Here is an 18,266-nt window from a genome sequence, read left to right as displayed (position 1 = left end):
GGCCTAAACTGAGGGAAAAAAACGTTTTTTTATATATTTTTTGGGGATATTTATTATAGCAAAAAGTAAAAAATATTGCTTTTTTTTCAAAATTTACGCTCTATTTTTGTTTATAGCGCAAAAAAATAAAAACCGCAGAGGTGATCAAATACCACCAAAAGAAAGCTCTATTTGTGGGGGGAAAAATACGTCAATTTTGTTTGGGAGGCACGTCACACGACCGCGCAATTGTCACTTAAAGCGAAGTGCTCTGGTCTTCTGGACACAAATTCATCTGTCCCTCATTCCACCACAACTGTCCTTCTGACAACTGTCTCCCTTCGAGACCCAAATGCCTCCACAACTGTCCTTCTGGTCCCGAATCCCTCCACAACTGTCCTTCTGGTCTCGAATCCGTCATTCCTCCACAACTGTCCCCCTTCTGGACCCAAATCCCTCATTCCTCCACAACTATCCTTCTGGACCCGAATCCCTCATTCCTCCACAACTGTCCTTCTGGACCCAAATCCCTTATTCGTCCACAACTGTCCTTCTGGACCCGAATCCCTCATTCCTCCACAACTGTCCTTCTGGACCCGAATCCCTCATTCCTCCACAACTGTCCTTCTGGTCCCGAATCCCTCATTTCTCCACAACTGTCCCCCTTCTGGACCCGAATCCCTCATTCCTCCACAACTAACCTTCTGGACCCGAATCCCTCCACAACTGTCCTTCTGGACCCGAATCCCTCATTCCTCCACAACTGTCCTTCTGGACCCAAATCCCTCATTCCTCCACAACTGTCCTTCTGGACCCAAATGCCTCCATCCCTTATTCTTCCACAACTGTCCTTCTGGACCAGAATGCCTCCTTCCTCCACAACTTTCCTTCTAGACCCGAATCCCTCATTCCTCCACAACTGTCCTTCTGGACCCGAATCCCTCATTCCTCCACAACTGCCCCTCTTCTGGACCTGAATCCCTCCGTCCCTCATTCCTCCGCAACTGTTCTGGACCCAAATCCCTCATTCCTACACAACTGTCCCTCTTCTGGACCCAAATCCTTTCATCCCTCATTTCTCCACAATTGTCCCTCTTCTGGACCTGAATTCCTCTGTCCCTCATTCCTCCACAACTGTCCTTCTGGACCCGAATCCCTCATTCCTCCACAACTGTCCTGGATCCGAATCCCTCATTCCTCCACAACTGTCCTTCTGGACCGAAATCCCTAAAAAATATTGCTTTTTTTTTCAAAATTTACGCTCTATTTTTGTTTATAGCGCAAAAAAATAAAAACCGCAGAGGTGATCAAATACCACCAAAAGAAAGCTCTATTTGTGGGGGGAAAAATACGTCAATTTTGTTTGGGAGGCACGTCACACGACCGCGCAATTGTCACTTAAAGCGAAGTGCTCTGGTCTTCTGGACACAAATTCATCTGTCCCTCATTCCACCACAACTGTCCTTCTGACAACTGTCTCCCTTCGAGACCCAAATGCCTCCACAACTGTCCTTCTGGTCCCGAATCCCTCCACAACTGTCCTTCTGGTCTCGAATCCGTCATTCCTCCACAACTGTCCCCCTTCTGGACCCAAATCCCTCATTCCTCCACAACTATCCTTCTGGACCCGAATCCTCATTCCTCCACAACTGTCCTTCTGGACCCGAATCCCTCATTCCTCCACAACTGTCCTGGATCCGAATCCCTCATTCCTCCACAACTGTCCTTCTGGACCGAAATCCCTCCATCCCTTATTCTTCCACAACTGTCCTGGACCAGAATCCCTCATCCCTCCACAACTGTCCTTCTGGACCCGAATCCCTCATTCCTCTACAACTGTCCTTCTGGACCCGAATCCCTCATTTCTCCACAACTGTCTGTCTTCTGGACCCGAATCCCTCATTCCTCCACAACTGCCCCTCTTCTGGACCTGAATCCCTCCATCCCTCATTCCTCCACAACTGTTCTGGACACAAATCCCTCATTCCTCCACAACTGTCCCTCTTCTGGACCCAGATCCTTTCATCCCTCATTTTTCCACAATTGTCCCTCTTCTGGACCTGAATTCCTCTGTCCCTCATTCCTCCACAACTGTCCTTCTGGACCCGAATCCCTCATTCCTCCACAACTGTCCTTCTGGACCCGAATCACTCAATTTTATTATTTTTTTTTACAATTCTCTCTCCACAATGCTGTGGGGGGCTTTGGCGAAATGTGTCTAAACAGACCTCCGATGTCTCACTTTTGAGAACATAGATCCCCAATCCTTTCTCAGCTGTACTGCAAAGGATTGAACAGGGAGTGCTCTGTACAGAAGTGCCCCAGTTCATTCACAAATACGGAAGCATAGTGAACAGTTTACTATGCTTCAGTTCTCTTCCAGAATGAGTGATGTCCTTGGGTGCACCCATTTAAAGTCCACTTATACAATCTACTCTTTGGAGTCTGCCTTCAACTGGCGGTGTCTGATACCCAGGAGATCACCCGAGGAGAAATAAAACATGTTTAGCAGATCCCCAGCTTGTTAGTACCCTCATTCAGTAGATCCCATGCTCAGTAGTACCCTCAGCCCTGCTGATCCCCCACTCAGTAGTAACCCCCAGCTCTGCTGATGCCCCACTCAGTAGCAAGCCCCAGCTCTGCTGACACCCCGCTCAGTAGTACCCTCGGCCCTGACGATCCCCCACTCAGTAATAACCCCCAGCTCTGCTGATCTACCGCTCAGTAGCAAGCCCCAGTTCTGATGATGCCCCACTCAGTAGTAACCCCCAGCTCTGCTGATGCCCCACTCAGTAGCAAGCCCCAGCTCTGCTGATCTACCGCTCAGTAGCAAGCCCCAGTTCTGCTGATGCCCCACTCAGTAGTAACCCCCAGCTCCGCTGATGCCCCACTCAGTAGCAAGCCCCAGCTCTGCTGACACCCCGCTCAGTAGTACCCTCGGCCCTGACGATCCCTCACTCAGTAATAACCCCCAGCTCTGCTGATCTACCGCTCAGTAGCAAGCCCCAGTTCTGCTGATCCCCCACTTCGTAGTAACCCCCAGCTCTGCTGATGCCCCACTCAGTAGCAAGCCCCAGCTCTGCTGACACCCCGCTCAGTAGTACCCTCGGCCCTGACGATCCCCCACTCAGTAATAACCCCCAGCTCTGCTGATCTACCGCTCAGTAGCAAGCCCCAGTTCTGCTGATGCCCCACTCAGTAGTAACCCCCAGCTCTGCTGATCCCCTGCTCAGTAGTAACCCCCAGCTTTGCTGATCCCCCCACTCAGTCGTAACCCCCAGCTCTGCCGATATCCTCTGGTTTGCTGATCCTCCTTTCTCTCTGGTCCCCACTCACCTCTTGCTATATTGCTCCTACACTGTTCACCATGTTAAACATCTGAAACCTACTCCTGCCCTGGCCCACAGTGCTGTTAAACCTCTGCAGCTCAATCCTCTCTCTCCGGTCCTTGCTCAGCATCTGCTATAGCGTTCCCATGTTGCACACAACGGGGTAGATTCAGAAAGAAGTTACGCTGGCGTATCTATTGATACGCCGCGTAACTTCTAGGATACTCCGGCGTATCTTTTTTTCTGTATTCAGAAAACAAGATACGCCTGAATTTGGCTAAGATCCGACTGGCGTAAGTCTCTTACGCCGTTGTATCTCAGTTGCATATTTACGCTGGCCGCTAGGTGGCGCTTCCGTCGATTTACGAGATGAATATGCAAATTAGGTAGATACGCCGATTCAGAAACGTACGTCCGCCCGGCGCATTTTTTTACATCGTTTACGTTAGGCTTTTTCCGGCGTAAAGTTACCCCTGCTATATGAGGCGTATCCTATGTTAAGTATAGACGTCGGGCCAGCGTTGAATTTTCCGTCGATTACGTAAGTCGTTCGTGAATAGGGCTGTGCGCAATTTACGTTCAGGTCGAAAGCATTGGCTTTTTGGGGGTTAATTTGGAGCATTGTGCACTGGGTTACGTTCACGGACGGCGCAAAAACGTAATTTACGTGGGGGAAATGTTTTATTTACATAAAACACGCCTACCTCTTCACAATTTGAATTAGGCGTGCTTACGCCGGCAGATTTACGCTACGCCGCCGTAACTTAGGGCGCAGGTTCTTGGTGAATACACAACCTGCCTCACTAAGTTACGGCGGCGTAGCGTATCTGAGATATGCTACGCCCGCACAAAGTTGAATCTAGCCCAACGTCTGCACCAGAAACTCCCAGAATATATTCACATGAACCAGTGACTGCTGATGACGTCTTTCCTGTTCGCTTGTTGGTTTGCCAGTGCATCCTGGGATACCTCATACCTCCAAAACAAAGCAAAGCCAATACTGAATAAAAGCCCTCAAACGCTACAGGTGGAGGCTTTGGAGACACTTTGAAGCACCAAGAAAGCGACACGGGGTATAATTGTGTAAACTGGACTGCAAGCTTACCATTTTATTTAGCGGCAGGAGCTTTGATTGGCTTTCAGAGTGCTTTAAAAATACTTGTAAAGTGCCACATTTTGAAGCAAGTGTAAACAAGCCCTTAAATAAAGTATCAAAAGCTTAAAGTGTCGCCCACTTTCATGTACAAATGGAGGACAGAGAGAAGCACAAGTGAGCAAAAAAAAACAACAACGTTTAAAAAGGTTCAATAAGAACTTTAGGCTGCATTCACACCTGAGCGTCGGTCGTTTTTTTCCGGCGTTTTGTCGCACGTATTCATGCTTATTTGCGCGTTTGCATACAGCGTTGTCCGACGTTTTTGTACTTCGACGTTTTTTATTTTAGCCAATAGGAAAAATTATCATCTTTTCATCACTTGTTGCTATGTTGGTAGATTTTTTTAATCTTCTGCATGGGCGACAAGTTCTATTGATTAAAGCGACAAAACGCCCGTTGTCGCGAGCTTCAGGCGATCGTCGTTTCAGCGTTCGGCGTTGAGATGTGAACAGTCTCCATAGAGAATAATGTAATTTCGACCCTCCGGCGTATTGTAGCGTCGCGCTTCAGGCGTTAAAATGCCTAGGTGTGAATGGAGCCTCAGGCTGCATTCACACCTGAACGCTGCGTATTTTACCGCGACAAATTGCGGCGTTTTGTCCCGAGATTTTCGCTGGAGGGGTGATTTACACATTGTCGGCTATGGCCGGACGCCGAAGCCGCCTGAAAAAAAGGGTCAGGGACTTGTTTTGAGCTTCAGGCGTACGGCATGGAGATGTGAACCATCTCCATAGCCGACAATGTTAAATCACCCCTCCAGCGTATTTCAGGCTGCAATAGCGTCGCGCTACAGGCGACAAAATGCCTAGGTGTGAATGGAGCCTTATAGTAAGGGGGACACACATATGGGAGAGATGTATAAGCTGCACACCCCGAAACGAATAATATGGAAACAGTTTTCCCAAAGGGACCTTTAGACAGAAATATAACAAGATCAAGAAGTATGAATAAAATAACAAAAGCATTCATTTATTCAATGGTTATACAGATGTCCTAATGTAGTTAAAATATAACATATACAAAAAAAATAAACTTGCATATACATGGTCATTGATTGGGAATTCGTTGCAGGTGACGACTCTTCCGTCCCCTGGTGGGGCGTCACCAATGTTGCTCCTTGTAAGCCCTTCGGGTTGGGCTCATCCACCCTGGGGAGGTGGGGGCAGGTATGGGGCCCTTCGGATCATCCAGCCTGGCCACGTCATCACTCATTCCACTCCTTGGCGGTAAATATATTGCCATGCTATACTTTAATGGGACTTAGGATGACATATTTTTTGAAATTCTGATGATATTCAATGTTTCTTATAGAGCCAAATATCCCCCTGAAGATGACCGGCCGAAACGCGTCTGGAATTCTACACCCTATAGCAGGGATATGCAATTAGCGGACCTCCAGCTGTTGCAAAACTACAAGTCCCATCATGCCTCTGCCTCTGGGTGTCATGCTTGTGGCTGTCAGAGTCTTGCTATGCCTAATGGGACTTGTAGTTCTGCAACAGCTGGAGGTCCGCTAATTGCATATCCCTGCCCTATAGCATCTTGTCATGTAACTATATGTACAATCTTGTGTAAACCCTGGGCCAGATTCTCAAAGAGTTACGCCGGCGTATCAGCAGATACGCCGACGTAACTCCGAATCTAAGCCCGTCGTATGTTTAAATGTATTCTCAAACTGAGATACACTTAAACATGCCTAAGATACGACGGCCTGCGCCGTCGTATCTTAGGGTGCAATATTTACGCTGACTGCTAGGTGGCGCTTCCATTGTGGTCGGCGTAGAATATGCAAATGAGTCGTTACGCCGATTCACGAACGTACGCTTGCCCGTCGCAGTAAATTTACTCCGTTTCCGTAAGAGATACGCTGCGTAAAGATAAACCTGCCCCCTAGGTGGCGTATCCAATGTGAGGTATGGCCGTCGTTCCCGCATCGAAATTTGAAAATTGTACGTTGTTTGCGTAATTCGTCCGTGAATGGGGCTGGACGCCATTTACGTTCACGTCGAAACCAATGACGTCCTTGCGACGTCATTTAGCGCAATGCACGTCGGGAAATTTTAGGGACGGCGCATGCGCAGTACGTTCGACGCAGGAAAGCGCCTAATTTAAATGATCCACGCCCCCTACCCGGATCATTTGAATTAGGCGGGCTTGCGCCGGGGCATTTACGCTACGCCGCCGCAACTTTACAGGCAAGTGCTTTGTGAATCAAGCACTTGCCCGTAAAACTTGCGGTGGCGTAACGTAAATGTCATACGTTACGCCGCCGCAGATTTGCCCGATTCTACGTGAATCTGGCCCCCTGTCTATATGCTATATTGTGGAATGCGTACGGCACTAGTTTTTATATGTTATATTTGAAACTACATTAGGACATCTGTATAACCATTGAATAAATTACCGTATTTATATGCGTATAACGCGCACTTTTTTCCCCTTAAAATCGTGGGTGCGCGTTATACGTCGATCTGCGCTGTCTGAGAGCCGCCGCCGACATATACCGAGCGCAGTACACTTGGGTACACTCGGCTAAGTTCGGCCACGCTCGGCTCCGCTCGCGGTCACGCCCTGTCCCGCCTCCTAGCCATTATGCGAGATGAGCTGAGCGTGGCCGAGCCTAGCCGAGTGTACTGCGCTCGGTATATGTCGCCAGCGGTGCTCAGAGACAGCGCGGGAGAAGCGGGGAGGACACTACCAAGGCCGCAGACGGACGCCGGACCGGACAAGGCCGCCGATGAACGCCGGGCAAGACACCGACGGGGGGCATTCAAACTGTAAGGCTGCATTCACACCTAGGCGTAGGCGATTTGCAGCGTTTTTTACCGCGATTTGGCGCGACAAATTGCGGCGTTTTTCCCTGCGATTTGCCGCGACAAAACGCTGCGTTTTTCCCCGCGGTTTTGTACAGGTCATTGGCATCAATGTAAAACGCCCAAGCCGCTCGATTCGCGCCTCAAAAAAGGGTCCAGGACTTGTTTGAAATTCAGGCGTTCGGTGTTCTTTCGGCGTTTTGCATTGGAGATGTGAACCATCTTCATAGAGAATAATGTTATTTTCCCCCTCTAGCGTCTTTGAGCGTCGCGCTTCAGGCGACAAAACGCTCAGGTGTGAATGCAGCCTAAGTATTTATTTTTTTCCCTAAAATTCCCTTCTAGGTTTGGGGTGCGCGCTATACGGCGGTGCGCGCTTTACCCCGATAAATACGGTAATGCTTTTGTTATCCATTTCATACTTCTTGATCTTGTTATATTGCCGTCTAAAGCCCCTTTGTCTGAAACTGTTATTGGCATCTGAGAATAAAATAAAAATAAAAAAGAAGAGTCCTCCCCTAGGCTTTAGATCCATTTTTAGCACTTGAGTGGCGGACTTTCCGATGAGCCACCAACCCGGAGGCAGAAGTAAAGGACAGCTCACAGTCCTGGCAAGCGTAGGGCTTTTCGCCCGTGTGTATCCGCTCGTGAACTCTAAGGTTCCCGTTGCAGCTGAAACATTTCCCGCACTCCCGACACTCGTACGGCTTTTCCCCCGTGTGGCTCCGATGGTGCAAGACCAGGCTCTTCTTGTCTCTAAAACATTTGCCGCACTCCGAGCAGGAAAACGGCCTCTCGTCGCTGTGGGTCATCTTATGTCTCGTCAGTTCGGAGTTGATGGAGAAGCACTTCCCGCATTCGGAGCAGGCAAACGGTTTGTTCCCGGTGTGGTTTTTCTGGTGCTGGGCCAGGACGCTCCTATCTTTGTAGCCCTCGCCGCATTCCGAGCACGTGTAGGGCTTCTCACCCGTGTGGGACCTCTGATGGGAGAGAAGCTGAGCGTTGCGGAGGAAGGCTTTCCCGCACTCGGAACACGAGAACGGTTTATGACCCGCGTGGATCTTCTGATGTCGGGTGAGGTTTCCGTTGTCGCCAAAGCATTTCCCGCACACAGGGCAGGAAAATGGCTTCTCGCCGGTGTGGCTGCGTTGATGGACCACCAAACGGCCTTTGTCTCTGAATCCTTTGCTGCACTCGGAGCAGGAGAAAGGTTTCTCCCCAGTGTGAGTCTTTTCATGCTTTTTCAGCTCTTCCTTCAGGAAGAAGGCCTTGTTGCATTCCGAGCAATGGAAGGTCTTCTCGTTGCCGTGCTTCCTCTGCACGTGGTTGACCATGGCCGCCTTCTGCGTGAACCGCTTCTCGCATTCTTGGCACTGGAAGGCTTTCTCGCCGGTGTGAGTCTTCTTGTGCTGTTTCAGGTGACTCTTGTGAAAGAAGTGCTTGTCGCATTCGGAGCACTCAAACGCTCTTTTACCGTCAAGAACTCTCTCGAAGATGTCGTTTTCCTCGTCGTTCCTGGAGGGCTTGCTCTTCGCTTCGCCCGTGTGCGTTTTTTCGTGCTTGAGGAGTTGATTTTTTACGGCGAACCGCTTGTCGCACTCGCTGCAGGCGAACGGCCTCTCTCCAGTGTGGACCCTTTGGTGGCCCCGTAGGTGGCTCCTGCGGGCGAACCCTCTCCCACATTCAGAGCATTTAAAGGGCTTTTCTCCGGTGTGGGTGGCCTTGTGGCTGTAGAGGTGCGAGTTGGTGGAGAAGCGTCTCCCGCACTCTGGACATTCATAGGGCTTTTCTCCGGTGTGGGTCAACTGGTGGTGTCGTAGTCTAGGCATGGTCGGGAAGCTTTTGCCACATTCGGAACAAGGGAATGGCTTGGCCCCTGTGTGGGTCATCTCGTGCCTGCGGAGCACGTACTTCATGGTGAAACCTTTGCCGCATTCAGAGCACTGGAACGGCCTTTCTCCCGTGTGTAACTTCTCGTGCGCCGAGAGGCTTGTGGACGTCGCAAATCTTTTCCCGCACTCGTCACACTGGTACGGCTTCACCCCAGTGTGGGTGCGCTGGTGGACCTGCAGGTGCTGCTTTTGAGTGAAGCGTTTGCCGCACTCTGAACACTCATAAGGCCGCTCCCCCGTATGAATCCTCTGGTGGATGGTGAGCAGAGAGTTGGAAATGAAGCTCTTCCCACACTCGGGGCAGAAGAACTTGGTCTTTTCTTGGCTTGTTGTATTTCCATGATCTTCTTCAAGGTCTGTCTCGGAATAGGAGTCCTCCTCAACACTAGTGGTGCCGCATTCGGTGCTGCTATCGCCGGACTCCATACCTGCCGCTAAAGTCGTTTTCCCCCTTCAACCCCTTATAGGTCTGCTGCAATGGATTCTGGGAGAGGACTAGTTCTTCAATGGCACATGTAGCCAACTACTGAGATCTCTCCATCACACTGGCTGGATCCTGGTGGTGAACCTACCGGAAGGGATAATATTAGATATATGAACCGGATAGGCACTAAACACAGATTTCATCGTAGTTATGCATCAATAGGCACCATATGAACACAGGCTCCAAATTTGTCAGCTTTTTATGGCCATGTGTCCCCATAAGAGTTCATCGCTCACCTCCTACCTGGGGGACAATGTTATTGCAGGGACAGGAAACCACTCCAATGGGGCTTTGGGCACCAATAATACCTGATACAGGAGAGGGTGGACAGAGGGGATGCTATGGATTGGGTGGAGACTTGAGAAATGTTGCAAAGTGAGAAGAGACTGGGGGTCAAGTTACAGGAATGGGAGGAGACTGGGGGTCATGTTACAGGAGGGGGAGGAGACTGGGGGTCATGATACAGGAGGGGGAGGAGACTAGGGTTATGTTACAGGAGGAGACTGGGGTCATGTTACAGGAGTGGGAGGAGACTGGGGGCAGTACGTAGTGGGAGGAGACTGGGGGTCATGTTACAGGTCATGTTACAGAGTGGGAGGAGACTGTGGTCATATTACAGGAGTGGGAGGAGACTGGGGTCATGTTACAGGAGTGGGAGGAGACTGGGGCAGTACGTAGTGGGAGGAGACTGGGGAAATGTTACAGAGTGGGAGGAGACTGGGGGTCATATTACAGGAGTTGGAGGAGACTGGGGTCATGTTACGTAATGGGAGGAGACCGGGGACATGTTACAGGAGTGGGAGGAGACCGGGGACATGTTGCAGGAGTGGCAGGAGATCGGGACACGTTACAGAACTGGGAGAAGCCCGGGAACATGTTACAGGAGTGGGAGGAGGCCAGGTCATATAACAGGAGTGGAAGGAGATCGGGACACGTTACAGAACTTGGAGAAGCCCGGGAACATGTTACAGGAGTGGGAGGGTCATATAACAGGAGTGGGAGGAGACTGGGGTCATGTTACAGGAGTGGGAGGAGATCAGGTCATGTTACATGAGTGGGAGGAGACTGGGGTCATGTTACATGAGTGGGAGGAGACTGGGATCATGTTACATGAGTGGGAGGAGACTGGGGTCATGTTACAGGAGTGGGAGGAGACTGGGGTCATGTTACAAGAGTGGGAGGAGTATGGGGTCATGTTACAGGAGTGGGAGGAGACTGGGGGGGTGGTACAGAGGGGGAGGAGTCTGTGGACATGTTATGGGAGAGGGAGGAGCCCAGGGATATGTTACAGGAGTGGGAAGAGACTGGGGTCATGTTACAGGAGTGGGAGGAGCCTGGGGTCATATTACAGGAGTGGGAGGAAACCGGGGGACACGTTACAGGAGTGGGAGGAGCCTGGGGTCATGTTACAGAGTGGGAGGAGCCTGTGGGTCATGTTACAGAGTGGGAGGAGCCTGGGGGGTCATGTTACAGAGTGGGAGGAGCCTGGGATCATGTTACAGGAGTCGGAGGAAGGCAATGGGATGGCTATCCCCCTCCAGTATTGGATTCCTATGAATAACATTGGAGATCAGGCCCAGCTGGCTGCCACTCTCTTGGTTGGCTGCTGTCAGCACTGCCACCTACCCCCTGGCATCTATAGGCACCATAAGGCCTCTCCTTTTGTTAGAATGGGGTCCAGCGCACACCTAGCGGCCATAATAATAATACAATATAGATAGGAGCCCCCCTCCATGCACTCACCCCAGCCTCTGCCCGCACACTCACTCCCAGACTAAAGTGCAAACTTTTACCAGCACTGCGCATGCGTAGCCTCTAATCAGTTCCTGTACGTGCGTACAACGTCCTGCCGCATGGCCTGGAAAGCCGTCATGAGGCCCTCCCTCCGCCATGTTGGGTGAGGGCAGCTCGCTACAGACGCGCCAGTTCGGGCCCGGGTGTGGAGCGGGTCCGGTCGGAGGCTGCGGAGGGGCACACCGGTACTCAGACGGCAACGAGGACTCACCCCCGCACCTTGTTCACCCACGGAGAGGAAGAGAGCTATACAGGGCTGAGCAATGGCCACACCGCGCTACGGTGCTTCGGAGGAGTCAGTTCGGAAATAGGAGAGAATGTTCTGCGCACCGCCACCTGGAGGTCCCCGCCAGAACTACAGGCTGACAGTCATTATTCCTTGCAATGGGCTCAATCCACTAAGTTACCACACCAGGATAAGGAAGGATACTGATATTAATATATATATAAAAAAAGTGAATTATTTTGAATTGTGTCCATTAAGATTGGAAAATGATCATCACATGGCTGAACATATAATGCCTTAACCACTTAAGCCCTGGACCAGGGATTCAGGTCCAGTAGAGGGACAGTTGTAGGAGAGGGGGATTCAGATCCAGAAGAGGGACAGTTGTAGGAGAGAGGGGTTCAGGTCCAGAAGAGGGACAGTTGTAGGAGAGAGGGATTCAGGTCCAGAAGAGGGACAGTTGTAGGAAAGAGGGATTCAGGTCCAGAAGAGGAACACTTGAGCAAGAGAGAGGAATAAAGGGATTTGGATCCAAAACAGTTGTGGAGGGACATTGAGCTTAGGATCCAGAAAAGGGACAGTTATGGAGGAAAGAGGGATGAAAGGATTTTCGGTATAGAAAGGGGACTGTTGCGAAAGAAAAGAGGGATGGAGTAAATTGGGTCCAGAAGAGGAACAGTTATAGATGAAAGAGGGATTTAGGTCTAGATGAGAAAATAGGGACAGTTATAGAGGACAGAGGGATTTTGATCCAGAAAAGGGATAGAGGGATTTGGGTCCAGAAGGACAGTTGTGTTCAAAATATGGATGAAGTGATTCAGAGGAGGGACAGTTGTGAAAGAAAGATGGATAAGGAGATCCAGGTCCACAAGAGGGACAGTTGTGGTGAAGAATGAAGGAATTTGGTTGCAGAAGAGGGACAGTTGTGGGATTGAGGGATTTGGGTCCAGAAGAGGGACAGTTGTGGATGAAAGAGGTATGGAGGGATTTAATTCTAGACACGATATAGATGTGGAGGAACGAAGGACAGTTACAGGGGAAAGAGGGGCAAAGGGATTTGGGTATAGAAGAAGGACAGTTGTAGAGGAGAGAGGTGGAGTCATTTAGTTCTGGAAAAAGGACAATTTTTACAAGAAAAGAGGGATGGGGGTAATTGGGCCCAGAAGAGGGATGGGGGTAATTGGGCACAGAAGAGGGATGGGGGTAATTGGGCCCAGAAGAGGGATGGGGATAATTGGGCCCAGAAGAGGGATGGGGGTAATTGGGCCCAGAAGAGGGATGGGGGTAATTGGGCCCAGAAGAGGGATGGGGGTAATTGGGCACAGAAGAGGGATGGGGGTAATTGGGCCCAGAAGAGGGATGGGGATAATTGGGCCCAGAAGAGGGATGGGGGTAATTGGGCCCAGAAGAGGGATGGGGATAATTGGGCCCAGAAGAGGGATGGGGGTAATTGGGCCCAGAAGAGGGATGGGGATAATTGGGCCCAGAAGAGGGATGGGGGTAATTGGGCCCAGAAGAGGGATGGGGATAATTGGGCCCAGAAGAGGGATAGGGGTAATTGGGCCCAGAAGAGGGATGGGGGTAATTGGGCACAGAAGAGGGATGGGGGTAATTGGGCCCAGAAGAGGGATGGGGGTAATTGGGCCCAGAAGAGGGATGGGGATAATTGGGCCCAGAAGAGGGATAGGGGTAATTGGGCCCAGAAGAGGGATGGGGGTAATTGGGCCCAGAAGAGGGATGGGGATAATTGGGCCCAGAAGAGGGATGGGGGTAATTGGGCACAGAAGAGGGATGGGGGTAATTGGGCACAGAAGAGGGATGGGGGTAATTGGGCACAGAAGAGGGATGGGGGTAATTGGGCCCAGAAGAGGGATGGGGATAATTGGGCCCAGAAGAGGGATGGGGGTAATTGGGCCCAGAAGAGGGATGGGGATAATTGGGCCCAGAAGAGGGATAGGGGTAATTGGGCCCAGAAGAGGGATGGGGGTAATTGGGCACAGAAGAGGGATGGGGGTAATTGGGCCCAGAAGAGGGATGGGGGTAATTGGGCACAGAAGAGGGATGGGGGTAATTGGGCACAGAAGAGGGATGGGGGTAATTGGGCCCAGAAGAGGGATGGGGGTAATTGGGCACAGAAGAGGGATGGGGGTAATTGGGCACAGAAGAGGGATGGGGGTAATTGGGCCCAGAAGAGGGATGGGGGTAATTGGGCACAGAAGAGGGATGGGGGTAATTGGGCCCAGAAGAGGAATGGGGGTAATTGGGCCCAGAAGAGGGATGGGGGTAATTGGGCCCAGAAGAGGGATGGGGGTAATTGGGCACAGAAGAGGGATGGGGGTAATTGGGCACAGAAGAGGGATGGGGGTAATTGGGCCCAGAAGAGGGATGGGGGTAATTGGGCACAGAAGAGGGATGGGGGTAATTGGGCCCAGAAGAGGGATGGGGGTAATTGGGCACAGAAGAGGGATGGGGGTAATTGGGCCGAGAAGAGGGATGGGGGTAATTGGGCACAGAAGAGGGATGGGGGTAATTGGGCACAGAAGAGGGATGGGGGTAATTGGGCCCAGAAGAGGGATGGGGGTAATTGGGCACAGAAGAGGGATGGGGGTAATTGGGCACAGAAGAGGGATGGGGGTAATTGGGCACAGAAGAGGGATGGGGGTAATTGGGCCCAGAAGAGGGATGGGGGTAATTGGGCCCAGAAGAGGGATGGGGGTAATTGGGCCCAGAAGAGGGATGGGGATAATTGGGCCCAGAAGAGGGATAGGGGTAATTGGGCCCAGAAGAGGGATGGGGGTAATTGGGCACAGAAGAGGGATGGGGGTAATTGGGCCCAGAAGAGGAATGGGGGTAATTGGGCCCAGAAGAGGGATGGGGGTAATTGGGCCCAGAAGAGGGATGGGGGTAATTGGGCACAGAAGAGGGATGGGGGTAATTGGGCCCAGAAGAGGGATGGGGGTAATTGGGCACAGAAGAGGGATGGGGGTAATTGGGCACAGAAGAGGGATGGGGGTAATTGGGCACAGAAGAGGGATGGGGGTAATTGGGCCCAGAAGAGGGATGGGGGTAATTGGGCCCAGAAGAGGGATGGGGGTAATTGGGCCCAGAAGAGGGATGGGGGTAATTGGGCACAGAAGAGGGATGGGGGTAATTGGGCCCAGAAGAGGGATGGGGGTAATTGGGCACAGAAGAGGGATGGGGGTAATTGGGCACAGAAGAGGGATGGGGGTAATTGGGCACAGAAGAGGGATGGGGGTAATTGGGCCCAGAAGAGGGATGGGGGTAATTGGGCACAGAAGAGGGATGGGGGTAATTGGGCCCAGAAGAGGGATGGGGGTAATTGGGCCCAGAAGAGGGATGGGGGTAATTGGGCCCAGAAGAGGGATGGGGGTAATTGGGCCCAGAAGAGGGATGGGGGTAATTGGGCCCAGAAGAGGGATGGGGGTAATTGGGCACAGAAGAGGGATGGGGGTAATTGGGCACAGAAGAGGGATGGGGGTAATTGGGCCCAGAAGAGGGATGGGGGTAATTGGGCCCAGAAGAGGGATGGGGGTAATTGGCACAGAAGAGGGATGGGGGTAATTGGGCACAGAAGAGGGATGGGGGTAATTGGGCACAGAAGAGGGATGGGGGTAATTGGGCCCAGAAGAGGGATGGGGGTAATTGGGCACAGAAGAGGGATGGAAGGATGTGGGTGCAGAAGAGTGGCAGTTAAGGGCCGCCACATGAACATTTACGTTGACAGAATGGCACGGACAGGCAGATGGGCGTACAGGTACGTCCCCTTTAATTTCCCGCCGTGTGGTCGTGCATGCGAGCTCGACCGCGGGTGTCCCACGATCGGGTCACAGAGCTGAAGAACGAGGAGATGTCACTGTAAACGCAGCATCTCCCCGTTCTTCCTAGTGACATGTCACTGATCGAATGCTCCCTCTCATCGGGAGCAGCGATCAGTGACGTGTCACAGTAAGACACGCCCCCTAACAGTTAGAATCCCTCCCTAGGACACACTTAACCCCTTCCTCACCCCCTACAGGTTAACCCCCTCACCGCCAGTGTCATTTTTACAGTAATCAGTGCATTTTTATAGCAGTGATCGCTGTAAAAATGACAATGGTCCCAAAATGGTGTCAAAAGTGTCCGATTGCGTCTGCCATAATGTCGCAGTCACAATAAAAATCGCTGATCGCTGCCATTACTAGTAAAAAAAAAAAAATATTAATAAAACTGCCATAAAACTATCCCCTATTTTGAAGAGGTTTTAAATTTTGCGTAAACCAATCGATAAACGCTTATTGCAATTTTTTTTTAACCAAAAATATGTAGAAGAATACGTATCGGCCTAAACTGAGGAAAAAAATATTTTTTTTAATTATATTTTTGGGGGATATTTATTAGAGCAAAATGTAAAAAATATAGATTTATTTTTTTCAAAATTGTCGCTCTATTTTTGTTTTTAGCGCAAAAAATAAAAACCGCAGAGGTGATCAAATACCACCAAAATAAATCTCTATTTGTGGGGAAAAAAGGACGCCAATTTTGTTTGGGAGCCACGTCGCACGACCGCGCAATTGTCAGTTAAAGCGACGCAGTGCCGAATCGCAAAAAGTGGCCTGGTCTTTGGTCAGCTAAATGGTCCGGGGCTGAAGTGGTTAATATATATTTCCTTAGTATTTAATTATGCCTTGCTAGTTAATTTCTTAAAAGTATAAAAAATAAAAAAAAGAGGTGTTTACACCCCCGGAGATCTTTGATCTCTTTCATGTTGTTCAGGTAGGTTCACCACCTCTCAAAGGTTGCCTACCCCTGGTCTAGACAATGCGGTGCCTCAACACAGTGGCACTTAACCACTTCCTGACGGCCGCACGACTATATACGGCCGCAGTGTGGTTCTAAATCTCTGGGAGGCCATCTTTTTACGGCCTCCGCTCCTCCGGGCCACTGGGGGGCGCGCGAGCGCCGCCGGCAGCACGCGCGCCCGCCACATTACTGAGATGCCGATGTGCGTGGCTGGCGGCCGCAATGTCTGCCTGGCACCCGCGATCGGCCGTTACACAGACAAGGACGTAGATCTGTGTGTGTGTACAACAAAGATCCACGTCCTGTCAGGGAGAGGAGATCGATCTGTGTCCCTTGTACATAGGGACACAGATCGGTCACTTCCCCCAGTCACCCCCCTCCCCCCACAGTTAGAAACACTAGGCAGGGTACACATTCAACCCCTTCCTCACCCCCTAGTGTTAACCCCTTCAATGCCAGTCACATTTATACAGTAATTTGTGCATATTTATAGCACTGATCGCTGTATAAATGTGAATGGTGCCAAAAATGTGTCAAAAGTGTCCGATGTGTCCGCCATAATGTCGCAGTCCCAATAAAAATCGCAGATCGCCGCCATTACTAGTAAAAAAATAAATAATAAAAAATAATAATTCTGTCCCCTATTTTGTAGGCGCTATAACTTTTGCGCAAACCAGTCGCTTATTGCGATTTTTTTTACCAAAAATATGTAGAAGAATACGTATCGGCCTAAACTGAGAAATTGTATTTTTTAAAAAAATTGGGCTATTTATTATAGCAACAAGTAAAAAATATTGGGTTAGATTCAGCAAAGAATTACGCCGGCGTATCCATAGATACGCCGCGTACATTCAAAGCTGCGCCGGCGTATCTACTTTCTGTATTCAGAAAGCTAGATACGCCGACATTAGCCTAAGATCCGACTGGCGTAATTCTATTACGCCGTCGTATCTTAGGGTGCATTCTCACGCTGGCCGCTAGGTGGCGCTTTCGTTGTTTTCGGCGTAGAATATGCAAATTACCTAGTTACGTCGATTCACAAACGTACGTGCGCCCGGCGTTCGTTTTTTACGTCGTTTGCGTACGGCTTTTTTCGGCGTAACGTTGTGCCTGCTTCTATGAGGCGCACTCAATGTTAAGTATGGACGTCGTTCCCGCTTCGATTTTTGAATTTTTTACGTCGTTTACGTAAGTCGTTCGCGAATAGGGCTGGACGTAATTTACGTTCAAGTCTAAACCAATGACGTCCTTGCGACGTCATTTGGAGCAATGCACACTGGAATATGTACACATTAACATAAAACACGCCCCCCCTTACACATTTGAATTACGCGCGCTTACGCCGGCCCCATTTACGTTACGCCGCCGGAGTATTCTTTGTGAATACTGCACTTGCTCCTGTAAGTTGCGGAGGCGTAGCGTAAATACGATACGCTGCGCCGCCGTAAGATCAGGCGCAGCTACCTGAATCTAGCCCATTATTTTTTTTTTCAAAATTGTCGCTCTATTTTTGTTTATAGCGCAAAAAATAAAAACCGCATAGGTGATCAAATACCACCAAAAGAAATCTCTATTTGTGGGGAAAAAAAGGACGCCAATTTTTGTTTGGGAGCCACGTCGCACGACCGCGCAATTGTCAGTTACAGCGACGCAGTGTCGGAAGCTGAAATTTCACCTGGGTAGGAGGGGGGGTATATGTGCCCAGTAAGCAAGTGGTTAAACACCCGTTTCAGATGGCCGAACCTTTTAACGGGTTTTCCAAATCAAGGCGGCAATCTGAGCAGGACCCTCGC

General features: G+C 50.5%; 1 protein-coding gene across 2 annotated transcripts; it reads right to left on the bottom strand.

Moving 5' to 3' along the window:
- Positions 1-7,603: 7,603 nt before the first annotated feature.
- Positions 7,604-11,696, bottom strand: LOC120909366 (gastrula zinc finger protein XlCGF26.1-like). Of its 2 annotated transcripts, none has more exons than XM_040321122.1 (2): positions 11,397-11,696; positions 7,604-9,737 (listed from the first exon to the last, which is right to left on the bottom strand). In XM_040321122.1, exon 2 carries the CDS (start codon positions 9,593-9,595, stop codon positions 7,796-7,798), a length of 1,800 nt encoding a protein of 599 aa, XP_040177056.1. In that variant the 5' UTR covers positions 9,596-9,737; positions 11,397-11,696; the 3' UTR covers positions 7,604-7,795. The 2 variants fall into 2 exon arrangements, with proteins under 2 accessions (XP_040177056.1, XP_040177057.1); XM_040321123.1 differs by having other exon boundaries at positions 11,447-11,696.
- Between the last annotated feature and the right edge of the window lie 6,570 nt (positions 11,697-18,266).

Source organism: Rana temporaria, chromosome 8 (assembly GCF_905171775.1).
Source record: "Rana temporaria chromosome 8, aRanTem1.1, whole genome shotgun sequence".
In the NCBI taxonomy this organism is placed as follows: Eukaryota; Metazoa; Chordata; class Amphibia; order Anura; family Ranidae; genus Rana; species Rana temporaria.
Note: the sequence above shows the minus strand (reverse complement) of the source record. Positions and strands in the feature narration are given on the sequence as shown.